Source organism: Mastigoproctus giganteus, chromosome 1 (assembly GCF_048544385.1).
Source record: "Mastigoproctus giganteus isolate SK-2022 chromosome 1, ASM4854438v1, whole genome shotgun sequence".
In the NCBI taxonomy this organism is placed as follows: domain Eukaryota; kingdom Metazoa; phylum Arthropoda; class Arachnida; order Uropygi; family Thelyphonidae; genus Mastigoproctus; species Mastigoproctus giganteus.
The window spans coordinates 159,977,789-159,995,687 of NC_143575.1; the positions used below are offsets into that span (position 1 = coordinate 159,977,789).

General features: G+C 37.0%; 1 protein-coding gene across 1 annotated transcript in view; it reads left to right on the forward strand.

Annotated features, from left to right (window-relative positions):
* Positions 1-17,899, forward strand: part of LOC150091215 (uncharacterized) — a 253,561-nt gene that overhangs the window by 145,927 nt on the left and 89,735 nt on the right. The window contains exon 6 of the mRNA XM_090374761.1: positions 8,497-10,762. Coding sequence (XP_090230887.1) covers positions 8,497-10,762 — 2,266 coding nt within the window. The remainder of the gene's footprint in view (positions 1-8,496; positions 10,763-17,899) is intronic.

Below are 17,899 nucleotides of genomic sequence, written 5' to 3' on the forward strand. Positions count from 1 at the left end.
GATTTAAAATTTGCCACACACTGCAATGACTCAGTAACCTCTGCAGAGCAACCTCCTTGTTGAAGTTCCTGGAGCACCCTTTCCTCAACATCAGGTGTTATGCTTCTGGGCCTACCTGCTTGTACTCAATATGCGAAGCACCCATGTTCTCTAAGGCATTGATGTACCCTGATGAATGTGTGCCTGTTGGGCTGTATTCAGCGGGGAAATGCTTCTTGGTACAAATGTGCATCCTCGAGTGCACTGCCGTTGGCTTTACCACTCTTTGTTTCTGTAACCTCTTTCCATGTTGACTATCCTTTGACAAGTAATAGTATGCCTGCTATGTCTCAGAGCATTGAGAAAGGGGGAAAGGGAGAGAATGAGCATAACCTAACCCAAACAAAAAAGTCGGTGGACCCCGACTCTGTACAGTTCACCTTGTCAACGGTGGATGCCAACTAGAAATGTGCAATATATCAAACGATTCACTTAAGGACCCATGTTTACTAGGCTCTTTTTGCATATTGTAGTCTGTACAGTTCGCCTTTAAATTATTGACCACCAATTTTGAAACATCCTATATACATATGGATCCAAGACTGGTAGTCAAGTTGGTACAGCTGTAGCACTACCAAATGCCATGATCTCCAGACAGCTCTCATCAGAATGCAGTACTTATACCTCAGAGTTATATGGTATTCTTTGAGAATATAAAAGAAGCCTCAATCCATCATATATACGGACTCGTTAATGCTCTGCAGTGTAAATCCTTCCCTAGTCATCCTTCTCTGATACAGAAAATTTGGCCACAGTTGTTAGAACTTCATGGAAAGCTCAATGTTTAGTTGGATCCCTGGACACATTGGAATACCAGGAAACGAGCAGGCAGATTTAGCTGCTAAAATTGCTACAAATATGATGTCATCTAATTTCAGGACTCCTTATACTGATCATAAAACAGACATAAATACTGATCATAAAACAGATTATAAAATAGACATAAAAAACAGTGAATATACATGTGGAAAGATCAAACAAATAATAAACTTCTTGAAATCAAGAGAGAACCCAAACAGTGGCAATCCAGTCTGGGATGAAACAGAAAGGAAGAAACCATACTAGCCAGATTATGCATAGGGCATACATTCCTAACTCACTGCTACCTACTAACAAATGATGCCCCTCCACAATGCACTAACTGCTTATACTTATTAACAATAAAACATATAATCATAGATTGCCCGCTATATCTAAAAGAATGGAAAACTACTTTCTCCTCTCATTTTCATAAATGCAACCAGTTATCATTACAGTGTGTTCTAGGAGATCGGGAAGACATGGATGACATTTTTCTCTTTCTAAAATTGATAAATAAATATCACATTATCTAAACCATATCACACGTAAGACAATGGAAGAAAATATTAGACAATGATTAGTGCATTATAGCCTAAATTAGAAAGAGACTCAGAGAAGATATAAGAAGATTTAACACAAGAAAAGTAGAACAAGCATTAAGGGAAAACAAAGGATTTAAATCAGCAGCCATGAGCAGTAATACAGAAAGACAAATGATACTGAAACTGAAGAATAGCAATGGTGTACTTATAAACAGCAGAGAAGGCATAATTCAAATAGCAGAAGACTACTATAGAGAATTATACAATGAGCGAGGGAATGATGCCAGCAGTGGAGAAGATGGATTGCAAATTAGCAACACATACGACATACCCAATATTCTTTCTGATGAGGTAGAACATGCATTGAAGAAAATGAAGAATCAGAAAGCCCCGGGGGAAGATGAAGTTACTGTAGAGTCGTTAAAATTGGGAGGAAGAGACACAAAAACTGGCAAGACTCTTCACAAAGTGCATTAGAAAAGGTGTGACGCTTAAACAGTGGAATAATGCAATCATAGTTTTACTGCATAAGAAAGGAGATAAATCGGAAATTATAGACCAATTAGCTTGTTATCCCACATCTACAAGTTGTTCAAAAGGGTCATTACTAACAGATTAGAAAGAATACTTTATGAGAATCAACCAAAAGAGCAAGCTGGCTTTAGGACAGGATTCTCAACTATGGATCACCTTCACGTAATATCACAGCTAATGGAGAAAACAAATGAATATAAAACAACATTTGTGGATTATGAAAAGGCATTTGACTCCATACAGCATAAGGCAATGTTTCGGGCATTGGAAAGACAAGGCATAGATACCCCACATATTATGATTTTTAAGAAAATATATGAGAATGCTACCTCCTTTATTAGACTAGACAAAGATAGTAGGAAATTTAAAATCAAGAAAGGAGTTCGACAAGGAGACACAATATCTCCGAAGATGTTTACTGCTGCCCTTGACGCTTTCAGAAGATTAGACTGGTCGCAGAAAGGAGTCAATGTGAACAGAGTACCTAAACATTTACGATTTGCAGAGACATTGTGGTCATAAGCCACGATCCCAAAGAATTAAAGGAAAATCTTAATCAGTTATGCACAGTTAGTAAGGATTTTGGACTAAAGATGAATATGGTTAAAACAAAAGTAATGATGAACAAGTATGCCACAGAAAGGGATATAATGATTGAAGGAGCAGTAATTGAAAAGGTGGAGTCATATACTTATCTGGGACAAGTTATTAGCTGTAATAATGATAAATGGCTGGAAGTCAAGAGAAGAATAAATTTTGGATGGATAGCATTCAGGAAATATAGTCACATACTGAAAAGCAATATCCCAGTTTGTCTGAAACGTAAAATTATGTTATGTTATTTTATGTTATTTGGTTTTTAGGAGCATTAGCAACTAAGGCCATATTGCTTCGGGGATATGCTGTGGTCATTCTCTGACCTTTCCGTATTCGGTGGTCATGGGCTTGAACCCCGGTCTAATCAAGAAACTTGTGGTACGCACTGCTGCTCCTGCCCACCTGGCTATGGAGGCGCTGTAAAATAATGAACCAATGTATACTCCCCACCATGACTTATGGAAGTGAAACTTGGGCACTCACCAAAAGAATGGAAGAGAAGCTGAGAACTACACAGCGAAGAATGGAACAAATTATATTGGGAATCAGACTGTTAGATAAGAAGAGAAACACAGGATTAGCTAGCAAACTCAAGTAAATTACATTCTTATCAAAACTAAAGAACTAAAATAGTCTTGGGCAGGACACAGCTTGAAGACATGATGCAGATGCACTAAGAAAATAACAGAATGGTACCCAAAAGGAGCTAGAAGAAAACGTGGAAGACAAAGGCAGAGATGAATAGATGAAATTCATAAATTTGTGGGTAGTAAATGGATGGCCAGTGCTCAAAACAGAAGGAACTGGAAAGTTGCTGGAGAGGCCTTCATCCTGCCAGTGGATTGAAAATGGCTGATGATGATGATGATGATAGCCTAAGTTGCTGATGCAACAACAAATCTAACAACAACAACAGCAAGGGGTTAGACATGTTGTTAGGATTGTTTGATATTCTGTTAAGCTTGTATTAGGTCATTACGGTTGTAAAAGCTTTGGAATTTTGATCAGCTGGCTCTGTGTAGCTAGAAAACTGAAGCTAGGTGTAGTTGTGAACATGGAAGTTATAAATGAAAATTGCCTCATTGTCAGAAAAGTTACTGTAGAAAGTGTTGAGTTTCAAAGAAAGGAAACCAAAGTGATTAGTGGAGTTAGGAGAGTGATAGAGGCAACAAATGAATTTGACAGAATAGTGTAGAGAGATTTTAAGCCAAACGAGATTCCCAATTAGAAATATCAGATAAATATCTGAGAGGAATATGCACCAGTACCACTTTTGAAGCAAAAGGAGTCAATAATATAGTGAATTATTAAGTCATCTGGGATGAGTAGATGAGTAGTTTTAAGTGGGGCTTGGAAGATTATAGGTGGAGATGAACATCACTGGGACTGAAACTAAGACCACATATTTGTGAAGTGAATGATGAAATTTTTTGAATATATAGATCTTTTTGCCAATAATATCATTTGTCATCATTATATATCTTTGTCACACGCTGGTTCATGTCATATGAGTTTGTTTTAATATTACCTATTCTATGAATACTGTTTATTTTTATGATTACAATTTTTTAAGATTTCGAAAATGATTTTGTTTTCCCTAAAAGAAATTTCTATTTAATATTTAATGCATAACTGTAATTAGGAAAATATAATGGGGGCAAGGAACCTACACCCTGTTAACTGTATGCTGCTGCTCCTCCTCCTCTGTTCACCCCCAACTCTGGTCAAATTCATTTCATGCTGACTGAGCAAAGGCCCACTGTTTAAGCTGTTGAGCTGAAGTTGAACATTTTCTACTAACCCATTGCAAGTAAAATTCTACACCCATCTAACTGGATTTTCACTGTTTAAAAAAAAAAAAAAAAAAACCATTAATGCAGTTTCTGCATGGTAGCCTGATGTAAGGATAACATTTGAATGTGTGCCTTCTCACATAGATTTCTATCAGCAGTCTTTTGTTCATTGGGAGCTGATATTAAAGAAATATATTAGCATTAGTAGAGGCATTTGATGCAAGAAAGCAAGCTTATGCAGCATCAGCCAAAAAAAAAAAAAAAAAGTAACATAAATAAATAAAAATAACCACTTCCACTTCACCCCTCTGTTCGTTCGAAATACCTGTCCAGCTGAGCCTTAAACTTATTTAGGCTATCAACTTCCACGACAAGGGATGGAAGTCTGTTCCACCCACCAACCACCCGCTGGCTAAAGGCAAATTTCCGCACATCTATCCTACATCTGTCTTTCCTCAATTTGAATTTATGCCCTCTCAGGTGATTTTTCTGAGCTAGAGGAAGAATCCCATCAGCATTGAGCATGCTCAAACCATTCAAGGCTTTGTACACCTCTATCAGATCACCCCGCTGGTGCCTAGTTTCCAGACTGTAATTTGCAAAACTTAAGCCTTTCTTCGTAAGAGAACCCCTTTGTCCCATTCACCAATCTAGTTGCCCTTCTCTGTACTCATTCCAGCAGCTCTACATCCTTCCTGAAATGAGGCCTCCAGGCCTGTATACAGTACTCTAGGTGTGGCCTGACCATTGCCTTATACAAGGGAATAATCACCTCCTTATCCCTGCTAGAAAAATTCCTATATATCATTGACAATACACCATGAGCTACTCTTGCAGCTCGTCTGCACTGCTCAGAGAACTTCATATCTGCCTGCACCACCACCCCCAGGTCCCTTTCATTCTCTACCACTGTCAGTGTAGTACCACAGAGTTGATACGTTGCTCTGGGGTTGCTGTTTCCCATATGTAGTACTTTACATTTGTCAATGTTAAACTTCATTTGCCACCTCGAAGCCCATCTGCTCAACCTTTCAAATCCTGTTGCAGCAGCATAGTGTCAGTAGTGTCCTTGACAACCCTGCCAACCTTCGTATCGTCTGCAAACTTGGACATTAAGCCTGATATACCATCATCAATATCATTTATAAATACAGAAAACAATAAAGGCCCCAATACTGAACCCTGAGGGACTCCACTAATAACATTAGTCCACGATGAGCAGTGTCCATTGATTACCACTCTGTCTTCTCCCCCTCAACCACCCCTTTATCCATAGCAGCAACTTGCCTCCAATGCCACACTGCTCCAATTTGTGCAGCAGTCTTCCATGTGCAACAGTATCAAAAGCCTTTCTAAGATCCAAGTATATAATATCAAAGTTATTCCCTGCATCCAGTTCTTTTGTGACTGCATCATAGTATCCAATCAAATTGGTCAGGCAAGACTTCCCCTTAACAAAACCATGCTGTGTCCTAGCTATAACTGAAGTCTTGTCTAGATGATCCTGCAGTGCTTCTTTCACCAGTGCCTCCATTAATTTTCCGGGAACAGAAGTTAAACTCACAGGTCTATAATTACTTGTGTCAGCCTTTGATCCCCCTTTGTGAATTGGGGTCACATTTGCACATCTCCAGTCAATGGGTACCTCCCCTGAGTCCAAGGAAGCTCTCATAATTATGGCTAAGGGTTTGCTTACCTCCTTTGCTGCCTCCTTTAATATAACTGGATAGATCCCATCCACCCCAGGTGCCTTTCTTGTGTTTATCTTCAACAATTTCTCCTCCACTTTGCTCTCAGTTATTACAAGATTCTCTAGCTTACTGCTAGAGTTGAATACACCTCTGGCATTCCCCTCGCTGAATAACTCCTCATGTGTGAATGTCGATGCAAAATATTCATTTAGTTTGTTAGCTACCCGAGCAGGGTCATCAACAGTTGACCCATCGATCTCAAGTGGACCAATCTGATTCATCCCCTTCCTTCTAGAGTTTACATAAGTAAAGAACTCTTTGCTGTTTTTCTTCGCATCCCTTGCCAAGGATCTCTCGTAATCTGCCTTCGCCTGCCTAACCTCCTTTGTAACTTGGTTACAGATCAACTTGTATCTATCATAGGCGTCCGTGTCACGTGTTAATTTGTATGTATCCCATGCATTTTTCTTCTCTGCCATATGCCTCATTAGTTCATCTGACAACCATTTAGGCCTAAACCTTGAACAATATTTCTTAGTTGGTATGTAAAGCCTAGTAGCTTCCACGATAAGTTCTTTGAATGCTTCCCATTTTGAATTTGCTGTTGGCAATATCATCAGTTGATCCCACTGTATAGAATTTAAATACTGTCTCAGTCCATTGTAGTCGCCTTTACGAAAGCAATACCCCTTCCCTTTACCCCTAATGGTAGTTACCTCTTTGAGTAACTCCCACTTCAGCACACTGTGATCACTGCCACCAAGTGGTTCATTTATCTGCAGATTCTTAATGCATGAAGAATCACTACTGATAATCAAATCAAGAGTATTACTCCCTCTAGTTGCCTCCCGAACATGCTGATGTAGAAAACAATCATCCAATAAATCCACAAAAGCCTTGCTACTGTGTGAGTGACCAGCCCCCAAATTCCAGTCAATATCTGGGAAATTAAAATCCCCCATTATAAGACTCTCTGATTTACTGGCCCACTCTATTTCTCCGAACAGTTTCTTATTATACTCATCAGAGTCATTAGGCCTATAGCACACTCCTACTCTCAATTTTGATCTCCCAATGCTTATGTCACACCAAACTGACTCGACACTGCACTGTCCAGCGATGTCGACTGGCTTCACTTCCTTGGATTTTATGTGTTTTTTAACTAATAGCATAACCCCTCCTCCCTTCCTATCCTGTCTATCCTTCCTGTAGACATTGTACTCCCCAAATTCCAGTTCTGCATTTCTTATATCTGTGTGACACCACGTCTCTGAAATCCCCACAATATCTGCCTTTGATGTTTTGAGCAACACCTCAAATTCATCAAATTTATTTACTAAACTCCTAGCATTGGTGTACACACAAGTATACATGCACCTGTTCTTTTTCTTAGCTACCCTAACACAACCCATGTGTTTACTTGTACCCCAATGATTCCCAGCAGTCTCTGAAATATCCTGCATCTTATTTTCCAGGCTGCGGCTCATTCCAATAGAAGCAGTGCAAGAATCACTTTCACCTCTGCCAGTGGCTACTGTTAATCTATTAGTCCTTGTATCCCCCCAATCTAGCAGTTTTCCGACCCACCTAACATTGCCTCGATAGCATCAGCAAACATTCTTGCACCCTTTCTATTTAAGTGTATCCCATCCCTGTAGAAGCAGTCTCTCCTGTTAACAAGTACAGACCAGGCTGAAAAAAATTCTACCCCTTGAGCCCTGCACAATCTTTCCAGGGCCGAATTGATTGACAGGGCTCTCATCATATACTCCCTCCTATCGTGTCTGGGCAGAATTGCAGACACTTTCAATTTCAACCCTAATTCACGGCTTTTTTTCATCAGTGACCTGTACGAATATATAATCGTACAGTGACCTGTACGAATACGAAAAAATATGTACTATATAAGTGGTGAAGAAATTAACAAAATAATTTAAGTACCTTTGTAATCGTTTATGAAAATTGTAATATGACTGTGGTTACGCTATTAAATTAAAAACTGCGTCATTATTGACAGTGTATAATACATGTGCAATTTTTCCCTGTATGAATTGCCCCTTCCATTCCAGAATGATATTAGTAACAATCTCTGACATGCATTCATAAATGCATGCCACAGTATAAAAAAATCTGAACTGTTTATACTTGGAATATACCCAACCATTGCAGCTTGTAGCTTTTACTAGAGATGATGAATGTCCTGTGAAAGAACTGCATATAATGGATTATTCCAAGTAATTGTGTTGAAGGGGGTGGTACTATAATTTTAATGCTGGATTTGATTAAAACGTTGCTGAGGTGTCACTCAGGTAACTTAAATCTGCTCTGCTATGTTCTTTGTATGTACATCTAAACTGGATTTAACTACATGTATGCATTTGAAAAGGATTTGTACTGTTTTGTTCTTCCTAAAATAAAAATATTTATGCTGACAGGATTGTTTGTTGTGTAACTTTCTTTTTAAATGCCTTGTTTGCTTTTTTCTTTTTTCTTTCATAGGTGAGACACTTTCCATCTTATGGTAAAATATTTCAGGCATCAAAATCTGTGCAGTTGCAGAAAGACCATATTACACTGCTTGATAGGGTGTGCAATATTCTACAGTCTAATTTCGGGAAAAAACAGTTATTTCTTACCACTGAAAAATATTACAGAAGTCACTTCAAAGAATTACAAAAATCAATTGAAACCTGTGAACATTACCCACAGAATTGTGACGATCTCACCAGTATATATGATACTGCTTACTGTCCGGAAACACCACAATTAAAAAGAGAAATCCAAAGTGATAAAGTTCAGATATCTTCTCAGAAACCAACTTGTGGAATTAGTCAATCTTTGAGGTGTGATAAAAATGAAAAAAGTAATGAAAAAATATTAAATGAAATTAGTGATCATGCAGCTGATGAAACACAAAGTGATTCAAAATCTAATCATTCCAGACAGAAAAACATTGTCAGTACGTCAGCAAAAACACACCTAACCACAGCAGGAGTTAAATATTCCCTTCTAAGAAAATTAGAAACAGTAGATATAAAGAGAGTATCCAGTATTATGCCTGTAACTGTTAATGACTCATCTGAAGTAAATTCTAAAAAGAGAGAGTTGGATGAGAATGAAAAGGACAAAAGTTCCAAAAACTTGTCGAGTGAAAATAAGAAACAGCCATCTTCTAAAGCAGAAGAGAATAGTGGGTCAGTTAATAGAAAATGTAATTCATTGTCAGAGGCCATCAGCGATTCATCCAGTACATCTCTGAATGGTCATTCTGCTACAAGTGGAAGTAAATATGCCATAATGAGAGGATTGGAACAGTTACATGAGAATAATGTCATAGCATCCACACCACCTTCAGAAACTGAACTTCAAAATTCAAAAGAATGCTTTGATTCTGAAATCAAAAGAGACAATCAAGGAGAAAAGGTGAGTGATAAAGCTGCGATATGTGGAACCATTGGTAATCTAGTTAAATCATCTAGGGAAATTCATCTTACTACAAGTGGAAGTAAATATGCCACAATGAGAGAATTGGAACAGTTGAACATAAAAAATCCCCTAGCAACCAAACCTTCAGCATTTAAACTGCATGACCCAAATGAAAACTCCAAATATGCAGATAAAAATGAAAATCTAGGGGAACAATTGGGTGACAAAGCCACGATGCCCAAAGTCATCGGCGATCCAGTAAAACTGCCTCAGAAAAATCAGTCTACCACAAGTGGAAGCAAGTATGCCATGATGAGAGAGTTGGAACAGCTGAATTTGAATAATTCCATAGTAGCCAAACCTTCAGCATTTAAACTGCAAAACACTAATGAAAACACAAAATCTGCAGATAAAAAAAAAAATCAAGGGGAACGTTTGGATGATAAATCCTCTATGCATGAGGTTGTTGGCGATCCAAGAAAACTGCTTCAGAAAAGACAGTATACCACAAGTGGAAGCAAATACAGCAAGATGAGAGAACTGGAACAGTTAAATCTGAATAATTCCATAGAAACCAAACCCTCATCCATGAAGTTGCAAAAGGTAATTGGAGAAATCAGATCTGCAGATAAAGAAAATTACCAGACCAGTTTGAATGAGAAAAGTTCAGAAGTAAGAGCCACTGATACAGAAATCAGTTCTAAAATGCTGACAAAGACTGCACTTCCAAGGAAATTGGAGGATCATAAAGATTGTAGAAAAATTAGGAAATTGAAACATACATGTAAAAGAAAGAAACCATGTCCACATTCTGAAGGCAGTGATGTCAAGGAATTTAAAAAAAGAAATGGTAAAAGAACAGAAAGAAGTCTGAGAAATGATCTTTCTCATTCAAGTAAATGCTTGAAGAGTCATACACACCGATCTCTAAGCAGAGAGAAGAGAGAGAAACAGAAATCAACAGGCAGGTACACAGAGAGGGATAAGGCAGAAAGTAGAATTTTCTCAACATCCGCCAGCCATTCAGATAACTCTAGGTCTCGAAGGTCTCATAGTATAGACAGAGAATTTCACCGGAGGTTAAATATGGAAAGTAGTGCTACAAACAAGCACTCTAAAAGTCGTGTCTTTTCTGTAATGGAAAAGAAATCTAGTCATGAGGCCCACAGTGATAATGATGACTGGTTGTCAAAAACAAAACAGGATGAGGATCTTAGACCTCATTATAGTGAACAAAAGGTTGATCTGATACTGAAGAGGAGAAATAATGAAGATATCATCCATGGATCTCATAATGAAGATAGAGGTGATGATTGGAAGCAAAAACAAGGTGATTTGGGTAAGTATTCAGCACACAATAACTTATAATTATTTAAACTTAAGTAAATAAATTCTTGTAATTTTTCCTGTTTGTTAGTTTGCTTCATTTTAATACAATTCTTTTTGGTGCACTGTTATTAATGACTCAAGCCTTTAGACATTAAAAAATAACATGGAAATATATATATATATATATATATATATATATATATATATATATAAAAAGCCTGTAATAACGATTCCTTTGAGGGATTCATTGAAAATAGGATATGAAGTTACTGTCATTGTATACCAACATGTCAATCCTGTAGTGCAGGCGTGGCCAACAAGTCAATTGCAATCTACCACTCAATCGCGGCTTTAATTTCAGTCGATTATGACAAATTTTAAATACAATAGATTCCGGTTATTTCAGACACATTGGGACATTGGAATTTTAGCCCGATTAAGCAGCTGCCCCAATTATGCGAAGTTTCACGTAAATAGTTAAAAATACAGTGGACCCCCACTTTACAATTGGTTCAGTGTACAATCAAATCATGTTACGATGGACTCACCATAGTAAACTACCTTTCACTATACGATGTGTATGTGTAGTAAGCACCAGTCATTGTGATCACTTTTGTGAATTGAATTTTAATTCTATTAAACAGCAATTCTAATTAGCGAAAATAGGAGGAATATTATCCACAGGCTATAAAAGTAAAGATATATTAAGCACAATTTACCCTTTATTGCCTTACCAATTAAAAAATTAAATGATATAGGAAGAATATAGGTGACAATCGGAATAATTAATATGTACATACTAACTAGTTAGTATTATTATTTAGTATTAGTAATAGCCGCATGGCACAAGAAAGCCTATGGCTTATGCTGCACCAGCCAAAAAATAAATAAATAAATAAATAAAATAAAATAAAATATCCGAACAAAACAATGATAAAAGTAAAAATAAATAAATAATAATAATTAATAAAAAAAAGGAAATTAAACCTATCATCCCACGCACCTCCCCTACCCAAAGGCACCATCCAGATGACCCTTGAATTTCCCCAAACTGTCAGCCTCTACCACCCATGAAGGCAACTTATTCTAGTAATTTATAACTTGCTGGCTAAAATAAAACTTCCTGCAGTCCAATCTAAACATTTACCCCCGTAGCAGGAAGGGAGTTAAAGGAAGGGAGAAAGGAGGAAAAAAAAAAAAAAAAAAAAGAGAATCTGGCTGCCTCCTCGTGGCGCGGTACGGGAGCGGGGGGTCGGGACTAGTTCTCCGCGGCCCCCTGCTGCTAAATGCCAGATGCCAGCCACAAACAACATACACAACACATTACACACACTAATGACAATTATAAATAGTAACCACGATAGATAACTTAAATTCCGTAAAGGCTCGCGTACTTATCACTCACTAAATACTTACTATAATTATAAATCACACTCAAATCTTAAATCTTACATTCAACCTAAACTTAAACTAAAATTAAATTAAACCTAACTCTACCTCAAACCCGACTTAACTTCAGCTTAACTTAAAACTAAATTAAATTAGGAAACATCAACCATAAATTAAACTTATAACTTTAATTAAACAGTAACTCAAATCTAAGCTTAAAGTTAAACCTAAACTACAACCTAAACTTAAACTCATCTATAACTTAAATTTAAACCTAAACCGAACCTACACTAATGTCAAAACCAGCTTCATAATTACTTAACTCAAACCCAAACTTGCCCACTAAATTAACTAACACTCAACTTAAACACACAACAGAACTTAAACTTTACTCAAACTTAACTTAACCCTAACCTAAAACTAAACACTAAACATTAACTTAAATTAACTAAAACACATTCAAACGATTTGATCTAAACTTCAACTTTAAACTTAACTTTAAACTTAAATTTTAATTAGATGAACCAAAAAAAAACGATTCTGCTGGCACACAATTAAGCTTAACGAACGGCGGACATAGGGGACACCCTGGAAACCGCCAGTAAACTACAAAAAAAATACTTTGATACTTTTGATACCCCCGTAGCTTGAATTTATGTCCTCTGGTTCTAGCATCATTTATAATCTTGAAAATTTCGACCTCATTCATTTTACTGATGCCTCTCAGAGTCTTAAACACCTCAATCAAATCTCCTCTAAGGTGTCTAGTTTCCAAACTCTGCAACCCACATATTCAAAGTCTTTCTTCATAAGGACGCCTTTTTGCAGATCTCACCAGGCGAGTTACCCGTTTTTGCACCCTTTCAAGAAGATTGATGTCTTTCTTTAGGTGCGGTCTCCATACTTGAACACAGTATTCCAAGTGTGGTCTAACATAAGCCTTATATAATGGGATTATCATGTTCCTATCTCTACTTGCAAAAGTTCGATAGATCATCGATAGGATACCATGGGCCTTCCTTGCAACCTGTTTACAATGCTCAGAGAATTTCATGTCTGACTGTATCGTAACACCCAAGTCCCTTTCCTCCAGTACCGGGTTTAGTTGAACTCCATCAAGTGAATAAGTTATTTTGGGATTACTGTTTCCCAGGTGTAATACTTGACACTTTGTTGGATTAAAGCATAGCTGCCATTTTTCTGACCATTCCTGCAGTCTATCTAGGTCTCTTTGAAGAAGCTCAGCTTAACAGTGATCATTAACTACTCTACCAATTTTAATTAACTACTCTACCAATTTTAACATCATTTGCAAATTTAGACATCACGCCCTCTATCCCTTCATCAATGTCGTTTATGAAAATTAAAAACAACAGTGGTCCTAATACTGATCCTTGGGGAACCCCACTTCTTACATCAACCCAATCTGAGGAATAACCATTTATCACAACCCTCTGCCTCCTGCCCTGAAGCCATCCTTCTATCCATCTAAGGATTTTCCCAGTGATTCCAACCTGTTCCAGCTTATAAAGCAACCGCTCATGTGGACTGAGTCAAAAGCTTTGCTGAAATCTAAATAAACAATGTCGAAATTATTCCCTAAATCCAGCTCGTGAGTGACCCTTTCGAAATAGCGAATTCGATCCAAATGATCCTGAATTCCACCCTTGATCATTGCCTCCATGATTTTCCCTACTACTGAAGTCAGACTGACAGGTCGATAATTTCCAACTTCACTTTTAGAGCCAACCTTATGTATGGGAGATACTTTTGCACTTTTCCAATCCAAGGGAATCTCCCCAGAGTCTAGTGATGCTCGCATAATTAGCCTCGATGGTTCAGTGCACTCACTTGCCGCCTCCCTTAAGATTATTGGGTATATTCCATCAACTCCAGGAGCCTTACTGGTCTGTAGGCTCGAAAGTTTTTTCATTAAATAATCTCGCGAAGTTTCAATATCATTAATTATATATTTTTTAACTTCGCTCCCACAATTTCCCATTGCCACAAAAGGTTTTTCATTTGTAAATATCGATGCAAAATAACTGTTGAGTTCATCTGCAACGGCAGCTGGTGTATTTAATACTATCCTCTCTCCTTTACGTAAAGGGCCTGCTCTTCTTGGCATTTATATATGTGAAGAATTCTTTATCTCTCCCCCCCCCCCTATTTGCTAGTGATTTCTCATAAACTGCCTTTGCCTGTCGAACCTTTTCTGTGGCTCTATTACACATCACCTTGTAGCTGGTATAGGCTTCAGTACTTTTTATTGCTCTGTAACTTTCCATGCCACCTTTTTCTGCTCAAGTAATGTGGCAACTTCACTATTCATCCAACTTGGAACCCTTCTCGTGGAGTATTTTTTTTTTTAATGGTATATACGCATTCAAGGCATCTGTGATTAATGTTTTAAAAGCGTACCACAGTTCAAATGTATTCATTTTCTGCACGATATCTACCCAGTTAATGGAGGCCATGTAGTACCTTAAGGCATCATAATTTCCTTTTCTGAAATTAAAACCCATTCCTTTGCCTTTTACTTCTGCTACCTCTCTCGTCATCATCCACCGTAGAACTCCGTGATCACTTCCTGCTACTGGTTCCTCTACTGTCAACCCTGTTATGTCATCTGATTCATGGGTGATAATGAGGTCTAGGATATTCTTTTCTCTAGTACTTTCCCTGACATGTTGATTTAAAAATTTTGTTCCCCATGTCGAGTTTCCTTCCCATTTACTCCAATCAATTAGAGGCAAATTGAAATCACCCATAATAAGGCATTGATGCTTACTTGCCCATTCCATTTGCGTGTAGAGGCTTTTGTCATAATCTTCACAATCACCTGGTCTGTAGATTACTCCTACTCGCATTATACCTTTGTTTCCAACTATCTCACACCATACAGACTCTATACTAGCATGTGAAATGTCTGAATCCGGGAAAGCTATCATCGCACTCAGGCTGCTTCTGATAAGAAGCATTACCCCACCACCCCTGCTATCTACCCTATCCTTCCTAAATACATTATACAAGCCGTACTTAAACTCATCCCCAATTTCCGGGTGGCACCATGTCTCTGTAAGCCCTATTATGTCCGCGTTACTTGTTTTAACCAGCAGTTCGAATTCGCTCATTTTATTGACAACACTTCTAACGTTACTGTATAAACAATTAAGATTTACAGTTTTCTGTTCAATGACATTTGTGGGTGAGGGTTAAAATTTAAAACGGTAAAAAGATAAGCAATCGATAACAAAGAACACAGCACACACAAATTGCAAGTGAGAACGGAGTAACAGATTATGAAGCTTTAATAATAGGAATGAAGAGAAGATTCTGAAAATTAATTTTTTTTTTTTTATATGATTGAAGATTTCATGGAAGTGTACACAGATTTCACCATAATAACCCACAGAATTCCAGCTGTCAGTATTATTGCAAATTCAATAAGATCGAGTTTACTATCCGTTTATGATAAATTGCACTAACGGAAAAGCCCAATAAACAGGTGACTGCTTATTGTTTTATGGTTGTGACCTCCAGAAATCCGACTGAACCACGAGGTACGGTCAGAGATAATCGTAGGGTAATCTCCAGTGCTGAGGTCTCCTTCCCTGATTAAATGGCATGTTGTCCCAATTAAGCAAAGTAAACCCTGGCATTTTTTTCTCAGTTGGGTTTTGTTCTTTAAGTTTTGTCCCAAATAAACGGATGCCCGATTAACTGGTGGCCCAAATAAATGGAATCCACTGTATATATGATAAATAGATTAGTCAAAATCTAAATGTTATTATTATGCACCCAACTGCATATGCTTGTTACAGATCTGTTGAATCACATGACTACTCTTGTTGCCGCGCAGCCGCTACACTTGTCTAGTAAAAATTCATGCTGTTAATTGTGGAGAGCATAGTGTGTGCGTCGAACTCTTATTTAGCATACTTAATATTAATAACTGGACAATACTTATATGTTAATTTAATTCCCTCTGATTTAAAATGAATATTCTGAAAAAGAGTAAAATGTATCATTTTCATCAAGAGTGAGATCTGGAATACTTTTTTGTAATGATAAAAGAAAAATGTTGTTTGATTTGCAATGCTTCCGTAGCTATACCCAAAAAAAGAAAATTTTGAAATTCACTTCAATGTACTCCCTGGTTAAATGCCAATCAGATTTTCTGCCTAATAGTGACTTTAGAAAAAAAAAAAAGAACTTAAATCCAGATTATTCGCACAACAAAATTTCTTCATGACGCCTAATTTACAATCTAAAGCAGTAGCTGTAGCATCATTTAAAGTGAGTCATCCTCTTGCAAAAAAAAACGCAAACCATTTTCTGATGGTCAGTTCATCAAAGACGCATTTTTAGAAATAACAGATTGTCTTTTTGAAAATTTTAAGAACAGAAATGAAATTAAAAGTGCTCTTCAAGGTCTGCAATTATCTTGAAATACTGTGATTTGATGCATCAAAAAAAAATGAGGAAAAATGTGAGCGAACAATTGCGTGCTCATATTGCTAATTGTGTGTCTGTCCTTTTCTTTACAACTGGATGAATCTACAGACATCAGCGACATTGCTCAATTGCTCGTTTTTGTTCGTTTGGTTTTTGATGATACTACCACTAGAGAAGAACTGCTGGGTATAGTTTCGTTAAAAGAAAACTAGAGGTTTTGATATATTTAACGTATTCAAAAATTTTATTGAAAAAATTAAATTACTACAATTTAAGCTTGTGTCAATAATAACAGATGGAACTTAAAGCAATGACAGGGCGTCTTAACGGATTCATCACATTGTATCATCCACTGATACCTGTTAGTGGATTCATCACATTGTATCATCCACTAACAGGTGTCAGCTAGCAAAAGATTAAATACTAAAAGTGACATAGCTTTCAAAATCTTGAATTTCATCAGAGGACAATCTCTTCAAAGGAGTCTTTACAAACTGCAACTCGATGAAAATGAACCAGAGCTGATATTACACACAGATGTGAGTTTGATGAGTCGGAGTAAGTTTCTATAGAGATAATGAAATTTAAAAAATTTGTTGATCAAAGGGGAGATGATTATCAGCAGCTAAAAGATAGAGTGGTTTATGTAATCTGCTAAAAGAGTGGTTGTGTAATCTGCCTTTTTTTGGCAGATTTTACCAGTAAACTTAAGTGATCTGAATTTGGAATTACGAGGGGAAAAAAAATGTGGATGACATGATTCGTAGTATTTCTGCATATAAATATCAATGTTTGGCAATGGCTAAGGATCTCAAAGAAAAAAAAATTCAATCATTTTGCAAATAGGCAAGATCATTCGAAAAAATAACCTTTTTTTTTTTTTTTAATTTAATAGTGAGAAATAATTTCTGTAATTGAGAAAGTTGTGGATGATTTTGAAACCAGATTTAGTGATTTAAAAACAATTGAAGATAGTGTTAATTATATTTTTTATCCATTTGCTGTCGACTTAGATACAAAACAAATTGCAGAAAAAATCGCTGAGATTTTCACATGGAGAAAATATTTCTTGAAAATGTAATAATTACATCGCGAAACAATATTTTCCTAAAAGTCAGATCATCGAAAGAAGACTTTTTGAAATAGGTTTGCCAAGAAAAGTACCCAAAATGCAGTGAACTTTTAAATTCTTATTTTGGTTCCACATATCTATGTGAATCAGCCTTTTCGTATTTGAAACAAAGATGAAGAATCACCGCACTCTTACAGACTTGCATACAGAAAATTCTTTACAGTTGGC